Here is a 24,755-nt window from a genome sequence, read left to right as displayed (position 1 = left end):
CTGCCGTTGCAGCTCTCGCTCTCTTTCTCTCTCTCTTCGGCCACTCTCGATCTCTGCGAGTAAAACTGCCTGCACTTTCATTGTACAGCCCTCTTAAACCCCTCAAGGGTTGAATAAAACGATAACAGTGTCCACTTTCTGCGTTTAAAGATAAAAGGAAGAGGAAGTCCCCGTCGGGAGTCGTCATTCTTATTGGTCATCGAAGATGAGCAGCTCTCACCTTTGTATAAAGTGCTGACCTTGGTCTCTGTCTGCAACCAAAACGTTGCGTCTGCGCCCGATCTCCCCTTATCAGATGACACCGGTGTGCCGGGGAGACCGGAATGGAGGACAGACTACAGCCGAGTGGCAAATTGGGCCCGACTTGCCACAAAAGTCAATAATCCAGACAGACGTATAGATAAGAGCAATAAGGCGTGGATGAGGGCGGGTGCGCTCCATCCATCAAATGGACCACAGCGTCAATGTTCATATTTTACAGTGACAGCCACTTTCAGAGGGTTCTATTTTAAAATAGCAGAGGTCCCAAGGACCAAAACACGTGATAAATAAAACTCTCGCAGCCTCAATAGCAATATCTAGTGGCTAGATGCAGAAAAGCAACTTGCTTCTTTATTGGTCTCATTTGCGCTGACAGATCCCATCTGCCTCTAATCTACATCATCACGTATTCACACCAGTGCTGCGGTGCCGTGCAAATAGGGAACGTTGTATCAGATTGGATGCTGTATAAAAAAATATATTGATTATCTGTTAAGAAATGAGCTTGGCACTTGCAGCCCTTAACAACATTGCATATGGATTCATTTGTAAGAATATAAAAGTTGAGTTCAACAAATGATGCACAAATTGCACAAACCCAAAGACCAGGCCTCATCGGTCATATTACCTGTTCATTCATCTTTTGTACTCAATATTCCGTTCCATTCCACAACAATATTGAGCGAGTCAAATAATCATGATAAACAGTTTTCGCAACTCACACATCAATGAACAGGATCTTAGTGAAATGCAATTTGAAGGGGAAAAAAACTGTCTGGCATTTACAAATATTCCTGACAGAGAGCATACATTTCTTTTACTCTATCGTGTGGAATATAAAAATGATGCTGGACAAAATAACTGCACTAAATAATAGAACTGGACGATTTACACTATTTCAATGTATAATCTAACCAGTCTATATCCACTTTGCATCTTTTGGAAACCTTTGCCTTTGAGAAATTATCTCAGTGATACGTAGCTACACGTATTATTATTCCAAACTAGGTCTCCAAACTCAATAATAACCCATTAAAAAAAAACATACTTGATGAATACATAAATTGGTGTCCGTAAACTGTTAAATTCCAATTGAAGTATATAAACGTCCACAGCAGTGAATGAGTTAAGCAACAATCAATTCCACATGGACGAACAATTTTATGACAAAAGATTCGACTCATTATTCCTACTTCTCGTAAGAAATTAATTGAAGTCACATGCTGAACCCTCCCGGTGAACCGAATCTTTTCTATTAATCCAATACCAAAACGGTCACACTCGCCACTAAATCACAGCCAGTCTCAAAGATATCACCTAACAAATGCACCTTTGTGGCTGCTAACTAATCACTGCTGTTCTCACGTGTGAGGTGAGACAAGAACAGTGCACCTTCTCTCTCTGCAGTGGCTCCAGTCACACTGGGCTCTGACAGAATGCGGCAACTTTCATCTGAATTACATAAATCAGAGGGTGGGTGCACACACACACACACACACACACACACACACAGACACACACACGCACGCACACACACACACACACGCACACACACGCACACACACACACACACACACACACACACACACACACACACACACACAGTCAAGAGGCAGAACTTCCTTTTTGTTGGCTACAGTTGTCAGTGCAAGCCTGTCGTTAAAAATGGTTTGAGGTGGATGGATATATAAATGGAAAATAAATCAGAGTAAAGTGAAAGAGGATGATTTACATCACCATCAGGCAATTCAGTGTTCACGAAGACAATTAACATTAGCATGTGCATGGTTTCTACCCTTATATGATTAATACAGTAATTCATGCGTCAAGAAATGTTCCCTCCAAACCGCACACACTGCTCTCTCAGAGCAAGCATAGAAAATGTATACAGTGCCCTAATAAAATTAAAACCTGAACTGTATTGGAATTTTGCATTTTCATCTTCGGCGTATAGTCATTTGGATGCCCATGATGAATGCAGTCATTTACCAGCCATAACTTTGAATATTAATGTTTAGCATCGTCTAAAGATTTGTGGAAATTATCAGCAAATGAAGCAGCTCAACATTTAAAGCGATTAATATCGTAATTATAATATGCAACCGTTTGACCTTGCCAACCATTTTTCACATATTGCAATGAAAAGCATCATTCTTGTCTTCAATTCGTATACGTACATATTTCGTATAATAAAGTAGCAGTAATTTAAGCTATAATTTATTAAAACATATGAGTAAATTCCTATTTACTTGCAGATTTCTGAAAAAGTCAATTTGGGCCAAATCACAACATAAAAGTGCATAAAATCCTTAATTCTGAATTTTATCTGTGCTACAAATCCTTCTTCACTTTTTTTGGGGGGGAACATACCTCCGTCGTGTAACTTAATATGATCTCAAGTTTTGGACAGGTGTGATACAGCCAATGTGTGCATGTCTGATGTTGATCACCATGGTTCAAGGAATGCTCAGAGAATAAAATTAGAGGGAATATTAGCATCAAGGCCAGGGAAACTGTAGTGTGTTTAGGCAAACAAATTTTGTCGCAGTGTCTGTGCACTGCAAAAACAGATGTTGGAAGCGCGCAAACAACAAATTTCTCGACCTTTAAATGGGTTTAACCTTCAGAACTCAGGGTACCACGATTGGAATTTGGCAAGTAGTGCATCAACTAGCGAGTTTCAAACGAGGAAGCAGCGGCTTAATGGTCCTGTCAGAAATAGTTGGCCTCATCATTCATTTTGTTCTTGGCTCTTTTCTTCAATTGTAACTTAGTCATCCTAAGAAAGACAAAGGTCATTTGGTGCATTTATGTACAACTAGCTTTTCTAAGATGGGTGATTGGAATAGATAGAATGCTGTGTTTGCAACAGGAGGGACCTTCATTAAATGGGGATTAAGATTGGTGCCTACAGGGATGCTCGAGAGAGAAAATAAAATATTGATAGAGCAATCGCATTTGATGAGGTCGAGACGGAAGCAATTGGTAGCTTTTCTCGTGGTTAACAAATGCTTCCTTCTGCACTGCCACACACCAGTACTGCTGTATTATATTCAATAAAAAAAAAGAAATCACATAATCGGTGCCTGACTGCTTCAGAGTCAACTGATCTAGGTCTACTTGAACCTTCTGTTGATTATTTTTGCTTCGGTTACGCCTCTCCATCGCAGAGGTTCCGTTCCAGACCATCTTTGTAATAACAATAACACAATATCCCGTTTAACTACTCTATAGGGCATTTTTTTAGCATTCACAGAACTTGATTTTTAATGACTCTACATTATCAATAGACCTGAAATGGTAATCATTTATACTTCCTCAGAAATTTGACAGAAGTTTGGTCTGAGTGCTGGAGATAATGCCATATGACAAGCTTCAATCGTACGGCGACTCATTGCCTTCAAGGTGTGATTTTCCAATGTCACCTCAATCGGCCGTTCACATAATGATGACAATGATGTATGCTACCGCTGCTTCATTCACACGCTGACGACAAATTGAACAACTGAGGGTTGACTCCCTTCCTCAAGGATACTTCCTTGGGGCTGCAGAGAGAAAAAAAAACACCCTTGTAATCAAATTCTAGTCAGGCAGCACACTACCGTATTCCATTATGGGCCAAATAATGAATTATGTTTTTATTTTCAATCTGAGCGACCTCAATATATGCTTTGTCCGACATATCTTCCATTTGATCACATGTGAAAGACAATCGAATAGAGCAGCCTATTTTAGAAGCACTGTAATTTAAATCTACTGATGGAGGCTGAGTTTAAGAAGTGGCACAAATAGCATTGAAGGGAAACCGCACAAATATACTGAAGCTGTGCCAAACTTGTGGCATCATATTTAGAAAGACCTGAGTCAGCAAATGCTGTCAAAAGTGCAATATTAATGTATTGAGCAAAGGCTTTGTCAATCCTTATGTTGTCCTTAGTATATGCAATTGTCTTGCAACCAATATCAGCCAAAGTCCACTGAGATATGCTCACCCATTATCCTAATGAGGACAAGCGCAATAGAAAATGTGTTATTATTAAATTTGTTATAATTTGTTTGATGGATGGATGTCTAACTGTGGGTGGAGTGTTCTTTCTTTTGGTATTTTTCTAGAATAGAATAGCACAAGCCGTTATGCGCCGTTGTGGGAGGGAGCAGAGCCGACAACCAGCCAATCAAAGCGTCTCCCTTCATTCTCTTTAAATTCAATGCAGCGAGAGCTACATGGCATGGAGATTGATGCCAGAAAAGTACATTTAAAAGAAACTGCGAGATCTCCAATCATGCAATTCATGTGTGACAAATGTAGAATATTCTTTAAACGCTTACTGTTTGTCATCATTAACCTATCAAATCGAACACGATTTAAGTGGAAAGTAGTAAAAAAATGTACCGTTTCCCTTTTGAACTTTAATTGGCTAAGTGCAGCAGTTTAAAACATACAACACTCTTAATCAAGTGACACAGATGTCTCATTAGCTAAGATACACATGGGACGAATGAAGAAACTTGGCATCGTTCACATCTACAATTAATCATGGTAACTATCTGAGCTAAACTCTAAAAACACTTTATTCTCTTGCCACGAGTGGTCACGTCAACAGAAATTGTCTCTCAAAAGAGTTAGGAGTTAAGGTCAAACTCAGTTTACACTCACCAATTCCCAAAGGAGCGATTCATAAGTGTCCTATAAAAATAAGGACAACGAGATTCGGTTTTCACACCGACTCAGTCCAATCAACAGCAAAGGTTTTAATGTGATCTTTGATACGATCAAATTTTTATTTTGCTTGGTAGATGAGGCATATGCCAACACTATGTTTAGACTCATACTACGACCTTGACATACAATATGACTGGATGATAATGTGACCATAGTTAACTTTGGTCCATCGTGCATTAGAGGCACTAATTTGTCAAATATTTGGAGTGTATCTGCTGTAACAAAAAACATTTTAATTTCCTTAGCTGTGCCCTTGACTTTGCAGTTATTTGCGTTCCTGCCGTATCCCCTAGACACAACCTTTGAATGGTGACTAAAAGAATGAGTGTGCTGGTCAACGGTGTGTTGAAGGAGTTCATGGGCTTGCGGGATTCTCTTTGTGCGGGCTCCCACTTTTGCTCATCATGCGTGGTGAACTGTAATGTATTGTCACGTGTGAAATGTACTAGTACATACACATAATCAACACCTTGAAATATCCATTCATTTTCTGTACTGCTTTTCCCTATCCCAGAGGTCATTGGGCAGTAGGCTGGGTACAACCTGAACTCGTTGCTTCTTGAAATACTGGGGTAAAATTCCATACAACTTTCAAATTGCTCTTTTGTGTATATTTAGGAATACAACAAAGCCATGGAAATGTTATTACAATAGCAAAATGCCTCCCTAGATTTTAACACCGTCACAAGGATATTTTAAAAAAGCATATAAAGTTTTATTTGGTCTGTTATAGCCCAGTGTGATTTCTTTTTTTTTTTTTTTTTTGCCTGTTATCTAACATTAATTTGAAAATGATTCCAAATAGAAGTATAGCGAGGTTTTTAAAGAGCTTTATGGCTGCTGGAAAACTGTTTCATTTTAAGAAGAAACACTGGTGTTCAAGGAAGTCCAAGTGTCTTCCGTGGTTCAGTAATGTAGTCATGAGTGTACAGCCAACTTGACTGAAGTTTTTGCCATGGCTACAGCTCACTATGACTACAGCTAGGTAGTCATTGGAGTCTGGCTATCGTCTCACCAAAAAGTGGACTCACCAGCGATGTTTGTGATACTATTATTCTATAAGCAGTGAGGAAGATAAATGGATGAATAAATGGACAATAAAGGAAGCATTATTCAGCCTTATCTAATATTCACACATTGCGATCAGCAATATAAAATTTTGAATCAGGCCGCACAGAAAAACTGGTAAACAGAAGAGAGGAGCGTGTGTATGGAGGTGGAAGGCAGAGAGCTAATTGACTCTTTGTTTGTTTGTTTTTTAAGGGGGGTGGCCATAGCTAACTGTTAATTAATTTAATAAACGGGTTGTTGAAGCACCCGGCCTTGAAAGATGTCTTTTGATTCTTACATTGCAATCCAAACTCTTCACGATATAGATGTATCAGATATCTGCCGATGAGACTGAAGCGCAAACTAACAGATCAGCTCTACATCGTCCATTCGAGCCTGACGTCATTGTATTATGCTGGTCTGTGATGTTCAGAATATTAACATGTGGATCGGCCCGACAAACGCAAATAATCACAGCGTGACATAAATAAATTGATGCAGTAAACCACTGCCGTGTAACTCCAGCCTGAGAAAGAAACTTTCACAAAACAATCTGCGCAATATGTAGCTAACTGAATTGATCGGCTTGACCTTTAGGCTACCATGAGTTATTACTCCATGCCATCTTTTTGCAGGGCAGAAGAAAGAACAAATACATCTGTATTCTGCACACAATAAATGTCATCACAACAACATATACTACTGTTATCAAACAATTCCGCACCTCCATAATCTTGTAATGTGTATAGTAAACTATATCAGCAGAGGACAAACATCTTAGCAGGCAGTAAGAACCAGACAAACTGCAGTCAAGTTTATATAAAACTGTTTAGGTCATGACAAGATTAAGGGTGATGCAAAAAAAAACAACCTTGAACAAGTCATTTGAATACCCACTGCCTTATAAAACCTGTCAGACTAAAAAATAACCTGGCTTGCATATCCAATTATTTATAGATGGCAGTGACAGAGCGCTGTCTGCGGCTGACTGTCAAGACTTTTACTTTTTCATGTGTTTGTCACCTGAGAATGTAGCAATAAACACATAAAAATTAAATTTACCTAGAAGCAGAGATGGGAAGTATCAAAGTAGTAATAGTCTGTTACTGTACTCAAGTTAATTTGATTTGTATTTGTGCATTTTTACATTGACTCACCACTTTTGAACACAAATATCTGTAGTTTCTACTTTTTACTAAGTCAAAGTATTTCTTTCAGACTCTATCGATGACATCACGACATAAAAAATACGCTAATGCGTAATATGTAAAGATAAAGGGAAAGGCAACTGTTTTTAGATCTTGATTGATTGAGCGAACGGCATCCCCAGGTACGGTTATCCTGGTGCATTATAAGAAAGAGAAAAACAGGGACAAACATGAACCAGGAAGTATTAACGTCAATGACGTAAATGGTCTGTTAAAAATAAAAAATAAAAATCAACAGGAAAGAAAGACCGTTTCCTCCAGTAAAAAGAAAAAGAATACAGGGTCTGGAAGCCTGTTTCCTCCAGTAAAAATGTAAAATTATAGGGGCTGGGAGACTTCCATAAGTATTGTATTATAATGGACAGTCAAATCTAATTTGTATCAAGAAAATGTTTTTTTTTTTTTTTTTTTTAATTAAAGTCAAATCAGTACTTCTACATTTTTTGTTGTGGTTTTTTTTCAGTACCGTACCACCTCTGCCCAGATGTGATTGTACTGCAGTAAAGTCTGCCTGCAGCAAAGTGGGTACCTTTATAAAAAAAAAAAAAAATTCTCAGTACCTGTAACACCTCTGCCTAGATATGATTCTACTGCAGTAAAGTCTGCCTGCAGCAAAGTGGGTACCTTTATAAAAAAAAAAATTCTCAGTACCTGTAACACCTCTGCCTAGATGTGATTCTACTGCAGTCGAGTCTGCCTGCAGCATAGCTGGTAGCATAGAATCTCTCTTCCCCAGAGCAGTGAGCTTTCTGCTGCCACTGCAGACACAGTGGTTATTTCTCCAGAATGAGCACGATTTCACCAAGACGTGTGGGTAGGGTTGGACATTGGATGCAGTGATAATTATTCATGGGGTTCAGGCAAAAGCTCAGTCAATAACGATGTGGCTTAGAGACCTAAAGGTTATTTATTGTGTGTTCAAGAAGTGATACAGACCTAACAGCACTATATCATAATTCAGCAGATTTGGTAAGGTAGATATTGTTCATGAGGGTAGCATTGCAAAAGATGTTCTGGGCCTGATAGTGATAAAAGTGTTATTTTGTGCTTGTTTTGTTAAAGAGGAGATTAACCCAAAAGATTTATTTTCAATGATACACTGTATGTGCCCCCATTAATCTAAACACGTCATTTTAATTAAAATTGAGTTTGTGAAATTTTAGCGATGCAACAATATTCACCCGCTTTTATGCATAGTCAATTTGATGACATCACAGAGCCAGCTTGCAAACAGGTCAGCTTGCAAACATCACATGACCAAAACTCGAAAACAGTTGCACCATGATTGGTTGAGATTGAGACTTGACAACTGTGATGTCATTTTCAGTCTACAGCAAGTGGCAATATGGTTGCCCCTGAGCTGGATGAAAACTTATTAAAAAAGAATGTGTGGACATTTTACCAAACCAATTTCATGTCTTTCCAATTTCTCTCAATATTTTTATACAATACCGTTTTTTTTGTTCCATTACCTGACAAAAAAAATGTGATGGCTGTTTGACAAGATGGAACTGATTAATCGTGCAATGTTATATGATAAATTACACAAGTATGCCACCGCATTACATGATGTGGACTAAGCATAACATAAAAATAGGATAGTTGGACAAATTGATTCCACTTCTTGATGGACATATTGATTGTTCTTCATGATGAGCACACTGATCTTTTGCTGTCATGGTTTCACTCATGGAAAAGGGTTTCTCGCACATGGACATAATAAACTTCAAATTAGTGACATAAAAGTGATTGATGGTGGTGGCAAAAGGCAAACGACCAAAGGCTTGCAATGTTACACAATGTTAGGCCTACCGCACGCCGAGGCCACATGGCCAAAACGGACTGAATTGTAGCGCAGCGTGCGGGTCATAAGTGACAATCATCACTCAGTGGATCGGGTGATCAATCATTGCCAACAACCTCTCAAAATAGTCACAGTGACTCATTTATTGTCACCCGTTGCCTCTTTTAGTGGCTATGAAATTTAAAAGAATATATAAAAAAAATATGAAATATGTGCTTTGGTGAAATAAAAAGGGAAAAATCCCAACCTGCTGTTCAACCAAATATACAGCACTGTATCATTCACTTTCAAAAGTTGTAAAGGTTGCATGTCACTGTGCTACTGGTGATTTTGACAGCAGTCAACACTTCGATTGAAAAAAGGCCAAAACAAATCACACCATAGTTTGTGACTTTGGGAAAATCTGTCCTCCCCACTTCAATAATGCAATCATGTTATACATCTCTGTCAGCACAAGGTCACACCTCTCCTCCTGCAATCTTTATAGTCTCTCTCTCTCTCTCTCTCTCTCTCTCTCTCTCTCTCTCTCTCTCTCTCTCTCTCTCTCTCTCTCTCTCTCTCTCTCTCTCTCTCTCTCTCTCTCTCTCTCTCTCTCTCTCTCTCTCTCTCTCTCTCTCTCTCTCTCTCTCTCTCTCTCTCTCTCTCTCTCTCAAACACGCACGCGCGCGCGCACACACACATGTACACGCAAAACCTCCATACCTGCCTAATGGAGAGAGTAGAGGTCCTGCATGGAGCATGTGAGGAGAATTTTAATTTCCTTCTTGCTGCTCTGCTTAAGCTGCTACTTTTAGTCACACCGCAAGCAGTAATTATTTGTCACCAACCCAGTGGCACTCCTTAGTGTCTTTTTGTTTCTCAACTCAAACTAGATTGCTCGACATGTTTGCAGCATCAGCAATTGAAGACGAATCTGGCATTCCAGACGTGCCTGAACTACACACGGTAAACACTTAAAATACAAACGGTATCGCATTTCAAACAGCCAAACAATGCAACGACCAGTCAGTCACTCACTTGATGAAGTAGCTGGCTCCTTCCTCCGTGAAGCCCTCTTCCCATCCTCTCGGCAAATCTGGAAAGGAAACAAAACACCGAATCAAAATTACACACGCCGTGCACCAAATCCCTGCAAGCAATCCGCGATTCGGACAATCTGCAGTGTACCTGAACGTATCATGTGTCCGGAATTAACAGGTTCGCCAGTACGCGGGTGAAGCCAAGTGGTACCGCGAGTTTTGTCGCTAGAAGAAAGACACCTGTTACTTATAGTGGACGATGTTAGAACAAACCTCGTGGTGTGCATCCCAACAAGTGACGATCGGTAACTACTGAAAAGTAGCTCACTTGATAAAAAACACGCGGCCATCCCTACAAACTCCGTAGGACCAGTGGTCCGGTAGGGTGTCCCGTCCGAGCGGTGCCGCCATGATTGCACCTCTCCGGCTCGACTCCCCCTCCCCCTTGTCGTCCCTTTCTTTCTCTCCCCTTCGTCCCCTTCTCGCTCCGCCGACTTGTCTACGGAGCGCAAGTAATCCCACAGCTAAAGCCGCATACTTTTAAAGGGGCCGAGAAACGAAGGCGCCATCGACTGCGCTCTGCAGATGCAGCGATTGCTGCATGTTATGGAAAGGCGTTTGGACGTTGCTGCACTTCCAGAGCTTCCAGCACCAAGCACGCGTACCAGAGATGAGATGGGCGTGTGGAAGCGTTGAGGCTTTCCTTTAAATTTTGCCGGAACCGATTTTGAGATATGTCGCTTCAGTCAAAGTAACATGTTTGAAAGAGTGGAGTCAAAGCAACACCCGATCACGTTCATCATTCGACATTAAAAGTCAAAACCAATGTGATACTGAGCCATGTGTTATTTACAGAAGTTTGTTTGTGTTGGTTTGAATGAGCGAAGTTGCCATAGTAAAGGAACTAAATGTTGCACTTTTACGAGTGTACAGTGATCCCTCGCTACTTCGCGTTTCGTTTATCGCAGCTTCCTGCATCGCGGATTTTTCTCCAAATTAAAAAAAACATTTAAAAGTCAAAATAAAACTTATAAGTTGAGGAAACATGTGTCTAACCATTAGGACAATGTAGTATTGCTCCAAATGTTCGTTTATATTCCTTTAGAAGTCTGTTTGTGCGTGCTAGCACGATCGCAAATTAGCATCTTTCCGCTAACTCGTTAGCCTGCCCAGTACTTCTTGTTGGTGACCGTACTTCGTGGATTTCATCCGCGATAAACGAGGGATTACTGTACTTGTGAACAAAAACAATCAAGACAAATTGGTCCTGAAACATATTAGATTTGCACCATTTCTAGGATTTTAGAATTCTGACCAAAGGAATAGAATTGCATTTTAGAAGTTCTACCTTTGTTTGTTTGTTTGTTTGTTTGTTTGTTTGTTTGTTTGTTTGTTTGTTTGTTTGTTTGTTTGTTTGTTTGTTTGCTTTCTACAGGGTGACGCTAAAACACATGCACGCATACATCGACAGGAAGGGAATGAGTGTGTACAATTCAGTTAGTGAAGCTTTTGGCTGCATCATCTTCTTTGTAGTGTTGTTTGGAGGAGAGAGCCTTTCCTGACATGTGCTTACACTGCATTAAATAGTGTTATTTACCAGAGCTGCCCCTTCATTTCACTTTGGGCTTTGTGAGTGCACAGCGCAGCATCTCCTATATATCCTGACTGGTTCTGTTTACGGTATATCCTTTGTATAGAGAAATAGGATAAGGGGCATCTCAGTGCAGGAAGAAACTAGATAACTACTCCTGTAGGTTTCGGTCAGCAGTCACGGGATTCATAGGCTATTCATACAAATATGAGTTACACTTGTACAGATAATGGCTGATTTTGCAACAGTCTAACATTCAATCAATGGCAGTTCTGTCCATAAGGTCAATCATAATTGTGCAACATTAATAAAGATTATGTTCATGAATCAATTATGGCCTTTTTCGACCCTTCTTAACCAGACTCAAGGTTGTGTAACCGTCTGATGTCGCAGCTCATCCGATTTCATATTTTTGACCTTGATGTGATATATCAGCAGAAGTACTTATGCACACATTAATGTACCCACACAAAAGAATACACGTTCTGTTTACAGTATATGTATGCATAGACAAGTGCACCTCTGCAGTATATCATCTCAGCTGGATTCCTGCCTCTGGGCTGCCAAGGGTTCAGCAAGGTGACTCAATGATATTGTCTTTTCCTCTGAGAGCATTCCCATGCTGAGCGTGCTAAAAGTCATAAAAGGGAAACTAGATAATGACCTCCCTTTAAATGTAGAGTATTCCTTCTTGTCAACCAAAAATTAAGAATTACTTTTAAATATATGCTGTCAGGAAAGTGTGTTTTCAATTACAGTGTGTTGTTACATGGAAAACATCCATGTGCAGCGCTTGCTGTCAATAGGGCCAAACGATAGACAGGTAGACAGACAGACAGACAGACAGACAGACAGACAGACAGACAGACAGACAGACAGACAGACAGACAGACAGATAGATAGATAGATAGATAGATAGATAGATAGATAGATAGATAGATAGATAGATAGATAGATAGATAGATAGATAGATAGATAGATAGATAGATAGATAGATAGATAGATAGATAGGATGTCTTAAAAAGGGTCTTTAAAAAAAGTAAGCTCAAACTGAAGCAAGGCCCCTCAAAGACAGCATTGATTTTCCGTCATGGAGTCAGCACTTTATCAGCAACCCACTAAATTACACTTGTCAAATAGTGTGCAGTGCACATGCAGCAGGCACATCACCAAACACAGATACAGTATTCCAGAGACCCAACTATTTGTTTGCAAACAATTAAAAAGCCAATTTTCCATAAATCCCATTAACCATACATGTCAACTGTTATTGACAGAAAGATATATTCGTTGCCTTAGAAAAATAATGGATTATGTTTGTTTTTTAATGTGTGTCTGGCAAAAATGTTTTGGGGTGACGACACAGACTTGTTTGGTTTCCATGTGATCACAGGAGAGACACTACTTTGCTGTGTAAAACTTGATAACCAAAAATTGATGTTACTGAATGTCCACTTGATGGCAGTCAAGCCATTTAGAAAAAGAGTGAGTGGAAACGTCCTTTATTCTTCACTGTACAAGCCAAGTCACAATGTTACTAAGCATCTAAATAAAAAATGTAATCCTCTCAATCTCAAACCACATGAGATGGTCAAATGGCCTCTTTTTGACTGAATACTTACAGTAGTTCTTCTGAGAATGGTCAAAGTACAGTAGTGTGACGCTTTACAATAGATGGTTCCAGATTAGATGTTATCAGTGTATCTGTGTGTGTGTGTGTGTGTATCTATTTACTTGATCCATATGCCAATGGATATGACTTCTTGGAATTCAAATGCATGCTGCTCCGCTTTGAGAGCAGAGCAAATAAGTGGATGAATGTGTTTTCAAATATAATGCACACTTACATAATACTTATGTTATCACATGAAACATCAAAACTACATGCACTTTAGTTATGCCGAATATAGTTTTGTGAAATACAATTAAAATATAGAGACTGAAAGATGACTATGTGATGCAAAAACTGGATGTCTGGGGTGAAATGTCTCCACCAAGTAGCACAGAATGATAAGTGAACTCCATGTACAGTCTGTCAAGTAGGTTAATAGCACCTGTAGTATCTCTCATGTATGTGGGACATGTGATGTAAGATGCAACACTTGAAATCATTTCACGGCACGGATGTTCAATATTTTTTTGCTCTGGCCTACATGTGACTACTGTATGAATGGTACAATAAATACGGAGGGGAATTGATTAAAATGTAGCAATTCCAATATCAACATCTTTGACTTCCTGAATCCCATTCCAAGTGTATGAAATATTACAAAATGGATTCATTTTCTCAAATTCTTTAATATCCTTAACAGAGTGATGATGAATTTGTGCTGCGCCTCTTGCCTTATAATAAGGAGGCAAGTTTTCTCTGTCTCAAGATAAGGTTCTACAAACCACTATTTTTCAGTTTTCTAGAATGAGTGTATCTGCATTCTACAGGTTCATGTAAGGACAATATTTTGAATAAACTGAGAATATCTGCCTAATTACAGTCAGCTCTACAATGTACTGTTATCCTCAACTGCCACATTGAATGTAGGTAATAGTGTAAAAAAGTGTAAATATAATGAATTTATATAGCACTTTGAAGAAAAGCTGGAACTGGCTTCCTCTTTTGGTTGTAGTCTTCAAAATGTTAAAAAAGCATCAGATTGCATGTCATACCAATACTGTATCTGAAATTAATTAGTTTCAACCAATTGTGTGTGCAGCACCAAAATAATGTTGGTATTTGAGGTGAGTGATCAAGTGTACAACCCCCCAAAAATGCCATAATGAGTGGCACAAAATTGAGTGCCTATTGTTAAAAATACCAAGGAAATCACATTTTACTTCACTTACTCTATAATTATACTGCACGATAAAGTAAAACCTTCAAATATTGAGTGTCCTAGATTTTTATTTTTAAATTAGGCTAATATTTTAAGGAAAATAACAAAAACAGACAATCATGAGCTGTGCTATCATTTTCATACAACATAATGGAAAGCATTCTCTCTCAATAGAGTGACAGACATTTTTGCCAGTTACTGTAGTATATACAGCAGTACTTTTAATTTGTGGTGCAAAACTTTTAGTACTACTTGTGACATTCTTGAGTGTTTCACCAGTAGTTCTAAGGTTTCAACGGGTGCACAGTTCTGCCCCACCAAATATGTGCAGTTGTCTTTCTGGTATGCATAATCCCATACAGCGTGTGTGTGTGTGTGTGTGTGGGGGGGGGGGGGGGGGGGGGTAAAACAGTTGTTTTACTAGTGTGCTGGATTGATTTACGAATGGGGACAAAAATTAACTAGTACGTGGACTTAAAGCAAGCAGGACGTCAATAACATTAAATATATGCTTCCCATATTGAAGTTGCATGGTGAAATTAACCAATATGGAGGCAACAAAGGTCAGAAATATAATAGACGCAATAGGTAAGGAGTAGTTGTAATGCTTAAGCAATTCAAGTGATGAAAATAAGAGCCGGGTTTTTTTCAATTTCAAAGTTATAAACCCTTTTTTGTTTTTCTAATTTCAAAGTTAGAAACCCATTGTGGTCGGAAATTTGCAGCTCCACGCGTGTGAATGAGGGCGGTGTTTTAGAGGGTGGGGTCTGTGGTTGGTAGAAGCTTCTGATTGGCCGAATTCCCTTTCGTCGCCCCAGAGCAAGTGGTTAAATAGCCAATCGCCTCTCTCCGTGGAGTACGTGTTCAAGTGTCAAGTAGCTCACGGTCCTCTCTCGGTGGAAGACCGCGTCCGAGCATCACCTCGCTGACTTTACACACTCAAAAAATCAAGTACCATGGATGAGTCGAGTAGTTGACGTTTCCTGTAACCTTCTCTTTTTAAGCTTTCTTCCGTCCGATCACTTATCACCTGTCTATTGGCGTTTTTGACTTCGTGGCACCTTGCTCTCTACCACCAACGGAAATCATGAAGTACATCATTGGCATCGGCGGGTGAGTAAAGGAAATGAATGAAGCGGGGGCGGTTTGCTAAGCTAGCCGGGTTTAGCCGAGCTGCTAGGCCAGAAAGAGGCCAAGACACGTGGGGGAGCGGTCGTGACATCTGCGCTCTTCTCGTGTCTTCTGGATGTCGCTCAGCGCTGTATTGTGCTTGCATGATTGAAAACATTTGTCGTTAGGTGTTTATCCGGAGTTAAAATGATGATCATGCGTGGAAATCAGCGTTGGTTATCCTTCCCATTGTTGAGCTGCTGCTAATGGTGCTCAGCATCAATAGATAATACATAATGTAAAGTTGCATGTTAAAATTGACTATACTGAATTGGAATTGTTTCTTATCAGTTGTGTATCTTTGAAACCAGAATAGCATGTAACTTTTTTTTTCATTTAGCGTAACAAATGGAGGGAAAACTACCCTCACCGACCGGTTGATCAAGAGCCTGCCCAACTGCTGTGTGGTACACCAGGATGACTTCTTCAAGGTGAGCTGAAACTTTTTTTTTGTCTTTAAATGTCAGGTATAAAGATCAGGATTACCAGCACGGGTTGGTGGGCTATTACCAAAGTGTTACTAGATTTAATTCCAATTCTAAAGCCTTCCATTTAGCATATAGCACTAGTGTATGTACCTTGGTACATTTTATCAATGTATGTTTCAGCCCCAAGATCAGATTGCAGTTGAAGATGGCTTTAAACAGTATGATGGTAAGCTTGTGTTTGTAAGGATATGTGTGTCTTCTCGTTTACAACATGCATGCTTTGTGGACTGTAGAAAAATCAGGTGTTCATCTCCCACCTTTTGACTTTTCCGATCCATTTCCAGTCATTACTGCTTTGGATATGGACGCCATGATGAGCACCATCTACGCATGGCTGGAGAACCCGGTGAAGTTTGAGAAGTCTCACGGTGTCAACAACGTCCTGGACACGGAGATTCTCCTGAAGTCCGACCAGAAAGAGGAAACTCACATCCTCATTGTGGAGGGCTTCCTGCTTTACACTTACCAGTAAAGACACATTCCTCACTTACATTCCTGTCCTGTGACGTCTCTTGGCGGGTAAGAGAAAATCGCTGAATTTGCTCTTCTGCAGACCTTTGATCGACGTGCTGAACCAGAGGTTCTTTCTTTCCATCCCCTATGAAGAATGCAAAAAGAGGAGGTGGTAAGTGTCCAATTAGTTAGTAGTACTATTAGTAATCAGGAACTAGTTTCAAAAGTAAGCCTCCAAAATGAAGACATATTTTACATTGTAACCTTCAGCTCATTCAGGCATGTTGGCAACTATTTCCATTCACAAATGTTCAAATATAAATATATTTTACATACAGCAATCTTGGGAACTATTTGACAAACTCCCAAATGTCAAAGTAAAATAGCACAATTGAGACCAATTTTACACTTACTGTTTGTCATTTACAGTTCAAGGAACTACACGGTGCCAGACCCCCCCGGCCTCTTTGACGGCCACGTCTGGCCCATGTACTTGAAACACAAGAACATCATGGAGAGGATGGGTGTTGATGTTTGTAAGTGTCCTTTGTCACCTCCTACTAAATCAAAAATCCTTATTTGAAAAAAAATAATAATACATCGGTGCTAATTTTCTTTGTCACTACAGTGCAGCTAGATGGAACCAAGTCAAAGGAACAACTGTTCAACTTTGTCTATGGAGACATCCTGAATAATATCCAACATTCTTTCTAACAAAGGTATCTTTCATTGTACAGTATAAAGACAATCTTTCCCCACGTAAATGTTTTTCTGGTAATAAACATGTTATCATTCTGTATTTCAGGTCACTTGATCAGCTAAAAAGAAGCACGTATTCAGCCCAGCCTGCTTGAAGTCCGGCTCGCCTTAAGTTTCTTCCTGGCAGCTTATTTAGCTGACTGCTATTATCTTTAAACAAAAAAAAAAAATTGTTTAACTTTGTAACTGGCGGCATTGAATGCTGACATGATTTTTCTATCAAGCTTATTTATTGCTTTATACGGCCTACACTACGCAGAGTGGATGGATATATTCAGAGGATGGATGCATACGTCAATAAATTATCCTCAATCCAACTTTGTGTTGTTGTGATAACTGAACAGTATCTTGTCATGAGACATTTTCAAAATGATACTCATCATGTACCACTCTGAGCATGTGATGCCCACTATCAAGGGCCATGCTGCTCTTGGTACAAGTGATAAGTGGAGTCACAAGTTTGAGCCCCCCATAGTCACCTCTAATTACAAGTAAAGGCCTTATCTATATTTAGACAGGTTTTCAGTTTCTTCAGAATAAAACGTCATTATGACACCAAACGCATGACGATGAGGTTGTCTGACGTGGCAAGCTGAGAAGGTTGACGCGACCCTTGCTCATGCTAATGCTGGTAAACTGTTTTCACAAATTGCTGTTTAACAGACCTAATGCAACTTGTCAATTATTTGCTGGAACTGAAAAATTGTCAAAATACTGCCCCAAAAAGATCTAGTGTGTTTTGGTTATCTTTATTGGTGTCAAAAGCTTTATGCTTAATAATTATAACCAGAAAGCTTTGGCAGGTGTAAATGAGGTGAAGCTGTTTTTGCAAAACATACCTACCTCCTAGACTCCAACGTCATTGATTCCATACCCACATAGATCAGAGTGCGTGCCAAGGTCTGTTATCTATAATAGCAGACGGCCCAGTTCGATTTGATAAATGCACGCACAACAACTGCAGGGACAAGCTGCACAACCCTGCGAGGTGCCTCAGAGGGAGTGATGTTTCTTTATATTTCTACTTTTTCCTTACATACGTATGTTGTATAACACTTCTACTCGCTGACATTAAAATCCACTACAGTATTTAAAAGCAATATGCTTACTTATATGTAACATTGAATATAAAAACCATAACCACAAGGCATTTCATACAGTGCTTAAATTTGCTCTCATTATACATATTGGCAAGCATATGTATTTCTTTTGGCCTTGTGAAGACGCAAAAGTAGGTCAATACTTGATGTATGTTAGAAAGCCATCATTTCCTGCTTCAACGTCTGACCATAATGAAATTTAGTACGAGCAGCCTTTTGACAGAAACGGCAAGATATGAATCTTGTTGGGTTGACATTCAATTAAAATGTGGTCACATGACTGGTCCTAAAGATACGCTAGTAGTCCACCCAGTCCCTCTGCAGCAACACACAAAAGACACTTGGGTTTACTGGGTTTAGTTATTCTATGGAAATTGGCGTGATTTGGAGTTGGGAGTGAGGGCGCAGTGAGTCAGAGATCACATTACAATCCCAATCATTAGGGGAATATCCTGCAACCTATTTTAGTTTTCCCCAGAACAAACAGTCAAATGCTTGCTCTCTTCTATCTATTTTGTTCTTCAACTTTAATACTGTTCATTTTGCATGCATACATACTCTAGTGAATCCAAGAATATCTTTGTAATTGTCGACATCAAATTATGAAATATAGATGTGTTTAAATGTGTTAATAGTCTGATATGGGGTTACTGGAGTTTGGATATTTAAAAAAGAAGCTTTTATTTATTCATTCATTGTGTTTCTTATTTAGTTTTGACTTTTGTTTTTAAATTTCTGTTCATTTTAATCCGTTTTTAGAGCAGGTTTGTTGGTTGTTATTCATTTGTATTATGTTTTTAAATCCTTTGTTTTTATTAGCTTTGGTATTTGTTTTATTATTATTTTTAAATATTTATCATGGTTGTTGTTAGAGATTTGCTCACTCCAACTTATTTTGCAAGAACCACAAGAGACAAGGCAAGTTCTTTTAGACACCTGCAGGTGGAGAGTCCATTCGTCGCTGTCTGAACAGCGATTATCGAATGAAGTCTGAACTCTCCTTCCTGCAAGGGCATATTTATTAGGAAGAACAGAGTGGGGGTGGGAGTGGACAGGTTTGGTGAACCCCCGGCCTCTGATAAGATCAGAGCAGGGGGTGTTTTACACTATAGTGGGAAACAGACTCTGCATTGTGAGGGCCAGACGTGATTGATTCAATTATCACATTGTGAGGGCCAGACGTGATTGATTTAATCATTACAGTCTACATTCCAACATAATCATAGGATCAAACTAACCTGAAAACCCTAACATCTCCCTCCTGATTTATCATATGATTATGCCACCCCAAACAGCAACGATAAGCAAGAAAAAAACATATATACGTATAATGAAGAAAGTAGAATGGTAAAAATAAAAACAACAAACAATGATAGCAACACTTTCCAGTGAAGATGAGGCATTACCTCAACACCCCAGATCAAACTTATTGTGTAAGCGAAAAACCTGCTGGCCAGATGTTATTAGCAGGAAAATTCTTACACGGCCCCGTCGCCACAGGCGGCCAGAATGCTATGAATAACAAAAAATAAAAAGAAAAACATAGAAACAGTACATCATTGTATCCATCACTTGCGAAGCATTTTCGATGGTCAAATCATCAAGTTTCTGTAAAACATGCTCAACAGAACAGCATCTACGCAATCCACGTGTCATTATCGTCATCACATCCGTCATCTCTAAGAAGTTGTATATGAACTTGGGCTACAGTAGAGGACACAAACTTCGACACAGCAGACTTCAAACATGGGATAACGCAGGTCGTAAACGAGCACAACACCACCAGCACAACAAGCACAGGAGACAGCAATTTCAAAAGCAGTTGCCACCAGTTGCCAGAGAAAAACCACGAAAAGAAATCAAACTGATGTGGGACCTTGTCATTAGACATGGCCTGCTGTAAGTTCTTCAGTGAATTCATGGCGTCGTTGATGTGGGTGTCATTTTCTCCTGGTATGTATGTGCAACAGGAAGTCCCAATGATGTGGCACACACCACCTTGTGCTGCCGTCAACAAGTCCAGAACCATCCTGTTTTGCAAGACCATCAGTCTGATAGCCTGAATCTCTCTATTTTGTCCATCGTTGACTTGCAGCGAGAGATTCACAAAGGATTGAAAACGATAGTTCAGTGTCTCGATGAAGAGCGATAGTTTCCCAACCCCAATCTGAGGGAAGAGCGCAAGGACAACTTTGTCTCCGGCAGACCATACTTTATGGTCCTCTGGAACGTTCACACCCCAGACAGGGTCATGAGGGTCAAAGGTTGTAACTGCTCTGCGTCGGCGTCCAGTAGAGTTACGTGCTCCTGTCAACAAATGGTGTCGTATCCTGTAGGTGTGGTCTGTCACCCACACTGGTGCACACACTCCTGTCCAGTTGGCGGGCAGCATCGGATAAACCTTGTGACCACAAAGCCACCAGCCATTCTGTATGAAGTATGTTCCGTTCGATGGTGTAGCCATGTTGGTTTCGTATGGGTTTGTGGGGTCCCATGACCAGTCTTCAAAGTTCTCATCATGTGACCATCGTTTACCACGGGCAACATTGTCATTTGGTCTGTTCAGATGAGTCAATAGACCATAGCACGCTCCAACCACAACGCAGCAGAGGATCCATCTGGCATATGGAGCCCCGTTGCTACTAGGATGGCAGAGACACTGGGACATCCCCTCGCCTAGCGGAGTGGGGATCGATGAATTCTTCACCAACATTGAGACGCCTCGCCCTAAACGACAGGGCCCCTTTGTAGTCAGCCTTCCCCACCACTCCGAATTAGGGGTCCAGCACTCTCTGCAACTTGCAGTGGCTGAGGTGAATCCAGCTGGGCCGTTGAGAGATTTTTACTGCCGTGGGAGTAGCAAGCAAAACTTGGAACGGTCCCTCCCACCGCGGGCTGGCCCATTTCTTTCTTTTGATGACCTTGATGTAGACCCAGTCTCCTGGATTGATGGGGTTGTCCACCTGTGAGGAGGAAAGATCAAGCGGCAGTAAATTTGTCTTTGACACAGTTTGAGCGTCCTGATCATATAATCTGCCAAGGACTGCTCATTCATCTGTTGTTTGCAACTCTCGTAGTCAATTGTAGTGCCCATTTAACTGGCAAATAGGAATGTTTGCGGGAAGAGTTTGAACACTTCCTAATGATTCCCTTTAACCAAAAACTATTTATGCAAGCCCTGATCTGTATGTCTTGACCTCTCACATGTTATTGTCATGCTTGCTCAAAAATGTGACTTAGAGTATGGTGCTGTGAATTCTCAATCTCCCCAATGAAATTGGATCCCACCTCGTAGTTCTTATCGTTCTCATGTTCCTGTTAGCCTGCAATTGTCCAAATCAAAAAATTTCTTTTAACTGTCTGTCTTTTGAACCTCTAAATCTCTCGTGTTGCTAACCTATCTACACCAGAACAAAAAATTTACCACAATATAACACCAAATGTATTCGAAAATTCATTGTCATAAAGTGTTGTATTATTACTATCTTCCACTATCTGTCCTACTCACTCCCCCCCTTTTGAGGCTTGGCAACGCCCATGCCTCACACCTTGACAAACTTTTTGGGAGAATGCGTTCTTTACTACATACGATTCCATCATCATTTAATTTGACTTTCTTTCCAAAACGCTTCCCAATTTCTCAGTTCACACATCTTCTACATGTGTTACTGGTTCTCCAGTTTTTTTTCTAGTTAATTATCAATCCAAAAGCTACGTGTTTCTTTCTAACATTCAACCTGCTCAAAATCACTCTTTCATCAAAGTCGCTCTACTAATTCTCTATAGTAGTCGCCAACGACTTCAACCATTCAACCTGTAATTTCTTTTCATTCAGGCTATCATTCATCAATGTTCATTTGCATCTCACACGCAGTCTCCAAAAAGGAGTCTTTCTATCACATTGGTCCCAATTCATCCAAGCTCACCACACAACAGTCATATATCATTTTCAACTCAGGTTTCCTGGTAGAACAATCCACCAATTTAAAAAAACTTAACTAAAACAAACAACTAGCAAGTTAATCTGAATTTTTCTCTTTGTTTTTAAATTTGAAGAACTCAATCTCTCAGATTTAGCTTGCATTTAGAATTTTGCATAATCTTATAACACAACCAATCAATTATTCCTATTAAATGTAGCATTGCAAAATCTTAAATTCACAATTTAGCTTCTTCCAATTCCTGAAAGCATGTTCTGTCATTTTTTTTTTTTTTTTTTTTTTTTTTTTTTTTTTTTTTTTTTTTTTTTTTTCCCGAATTTCTCATGTGGGCTCGACACTTTACATGCACTAGTGTGGATTAGTTTCTGCTTGCAAACAGATTTCTTTTTCCTCTCATTTTTATCTTTCAAAATCATTTCTGTTCTGCGGTGCAAATTGGATAGACCACAGTCTAGCAAATTTTTTTTTATACTAAAACTTTAGCCAATGTTCATCATTTTAACATATACGCACACACATGCACAGCTCTCGCATGCAAAAGGTAGGTCCCAGCCACAATGATTCGTCACAGGCTGGCCATTTCCTGTGGTCGATCATGAGCTGGTCCCTCCCATGCACACGAGGACAGCACATTCTAATTTTATTTATTTATCTTCTAGAAGCAAGTTGCATTTCTTTACCACTTGATTTGCATATTTTAACTTCAGTGTAACACAATTTGAGAAGCGGTCAAAGAGGAGGAAGCTTGTCATGCTAAAAATTTGGCTTCTCCTCTGCTCTTTCCTCCACCCTTTGATTGATATTGTTTTGCAAAACGACACTCTCGTGTGAAGTGTCCTCGTCTCCCACAGTTCCAACAGTTGTCAGAATCTCGTGGGGGTTTTGAATTATATGGCGGCCTGCGACCTTGTTGGCCTCTACCTCTCCCTCTGCCTAGCTGGGACCCTTGGAAGAAGACTGTTGTATCTTCATCTAGTTCATCATCATCATTATCTAGATGAAATACATCAGAACTTTTGCCTTTTTTGATCACTTTTCCAGCATGTCTGGCCCATTGCATAGTTGTTGTCACACTTGCAACATCCACTTCCACCAAATGTTTCCTCACCCAGTTGCCTATTTCAGGGCGGAAATTAGTGAGGAGCGCATTTTTAAGCTGTTGTTGATAAGCACTCTCAGCTGTATCATTGAATGGGATGCCACTATGCACCCTGAATTCTTTTTCAAATCTCAAACGAAAATCATCAGTATCTTCGCCAAGCTTCTGTTTTATTCCTGCCAAATGACCATAATTCGCTCGTCTTTGAAATATAGTTCGCACTCTTTGCACAAGACCATTCCATTGTGCTGCATACTCCCCTCCCAATTGATTTCCCTCAACGGGATAGGGAAAAGGCCCTTGATTATTTCTACCTGTATAATTTCCCCTAACCTTTGCCCAGTCTTTTCCCAAGGAGGACATTGCAGCTTCTCCTGCCTCATGTCCATTCAGTCTATAGGAATGTATAATTCCAGCCATGTCCTCTGCCCATATAGCTGGGTCTTCAGCAACAGGGGTAACCCCTTCAACAGCTTTTCTTGCCTCTTCCAAAGTCCATGGCCGGAAAACATATGTATGTGGGAGTTGGCCTTCCCCTACATTAGGGTTTGGCACCTGTATCATTGGGCACACATCAACCTTGTCCAAATTTTGAGAAAATCTAGCAGCAGTGGTCAAACTTCTTGTTTGTACAGGACTTCTAGTAATGTGACCCTGACTTCTTTTGTTGTTATATGGGGGGGGCTGCAGGTTTGTTAAGCTTGGATACAAGTTTTGTGTACGAGCGGAAGGCCCCTCTTGCTCCACTGCTCGAGCTGCGCCTTCAGCGTCGGCGGGAGCCGTGGCCGCGGCAGTGCGCCTGCGCACTCCGGCCTCATTGTCTTCCGGCCTGACAAACATAGTCTCAGCCTCATCACCTTTCATCTTTCTATCTTTTGTCTTTTGGATTTGTTCTTTTCTCTCTTGTGAAGCTTTCAACCACACTTTAGCACAATCCAATTCTCTTTCTTTTCTTTTCTTTTGCAGTCCATTTTTCTTTTTATCCACACTCTCTTCCAAAACATCAACAACTATCTTCCACACTTCAACTCTCAACTTCCCTTCTACTCCATACTTTTTCTTCCACTTCGGCATATATTGCATGCAATTAAGAAATCTACTCGCCATGTACTTCTCATCTCCGTCAAGAGGCAGAGATTTACCGTTTTTATTTCCCATCTTAATTCTAGTAGTTTTAGGTTTTACAATTTTTTTTTTTCAATTTTTTTTTTTCAATTTTTTTTTTTTTTTTTTTTTTTTTTTTTTTTTTTTTTGAGGA

The 24,755-nt window shown here is 39.9% G+C and overlaps 2 protein-coding genes across 6 annotated transcripts in view; one reads left to right on the top strand and one right to left on the bottom strand.

Moving 5' to 3' along the window:
- The window catches only part of plekha7b (pleckstrin homology domain containing, family A member 7b), a 52,073-nt gene extending 41,195 nt beyond the window's left edge, over positions 1-10,878 (bottom strand). Inside the window, exons 1-3 of one of the 4 annotated variants that reach the window (XM_049718993.2) lie at positions 10,394-10,878; positions 10,214-10,290; positions 10,064-10,121 (exon numbers count right to left, since the gene is read on the bottom strand). In XM_049718993.2, coding sequence (XP_049574950.1) covers positions 10,064-10,121; positions 10,214-10,290; positions 10,394-10,476 — 218 coding nt within the window. In that variant the 5' untranslated portion in view covers positions 10,477-10,878. Of the gene's footprint in view, positions 1-10,063; positions 10,122-10,213 lie in introns of all 4 variants that reach the window. The other 3 variants (XM_049719000.2, XM_049719001.2, XM_049718989.2) reach the window with 3 other exon arrangements.
- Positions 10,879-15,335: 4,457 nt separating this feature from the next.
- Positions 15,336-17,674, top strand: mibp2 (muscle-specific beta 1 integrin binding protein 2). Of its 2 annotated transcripts, XM_049719072.2 has the most exons (8): positions 15,336-15,600; positions 15,998-16,088; positions 16,266-16,311; positions 16,430-16,613; positions 16,699-16,770; positions 17,028-17,134; positions 17,227-17,317; positions 17,404-17,674. In XM_049719072.2, exons 1-7 carry the CDS (start codon positions 15,575-15,577, stop codon positions 17,310-17,312), a joined length of 612 nt encoding a protein of 203 aa, XP_049575029.1. In that variant the 5' UTR covers positions 15,336-15,574; the 3' UTR covers positions 17,313-17,317; positions 17,404-17,674. The 2 variants fall into 2 exon arrangements, with proteins under 2 accessions (XP_049575029.1, XP_049575030.1); XM_049719073.1 differs by lacking the exons at positions 15,336-15,600; positions 16,266-16,311.
- The last annotated feature ends 7,081 nt before the right edge of the window (positions 17,675-24,755 follow it).

This window comes from Syngnathus scovelli, chromosome 4 (genome assembly GCF_024217435.2).
Source record: "Syngnathus scovelli strain Florida chromosome 4, RoL_Ssco_1.2, whole genome shotgun sequence".
NCBI lineage: Eukaryota > Metazoa > Chordata > Actinopteri > Syngnathiformes > Syngnathidae > Syngnathus > Syngnathus scovelli.
Note: the sequence above shows the minus strand (reverse complement) of the source record. Positions and strands in the feature narration are given on the sequence as shown.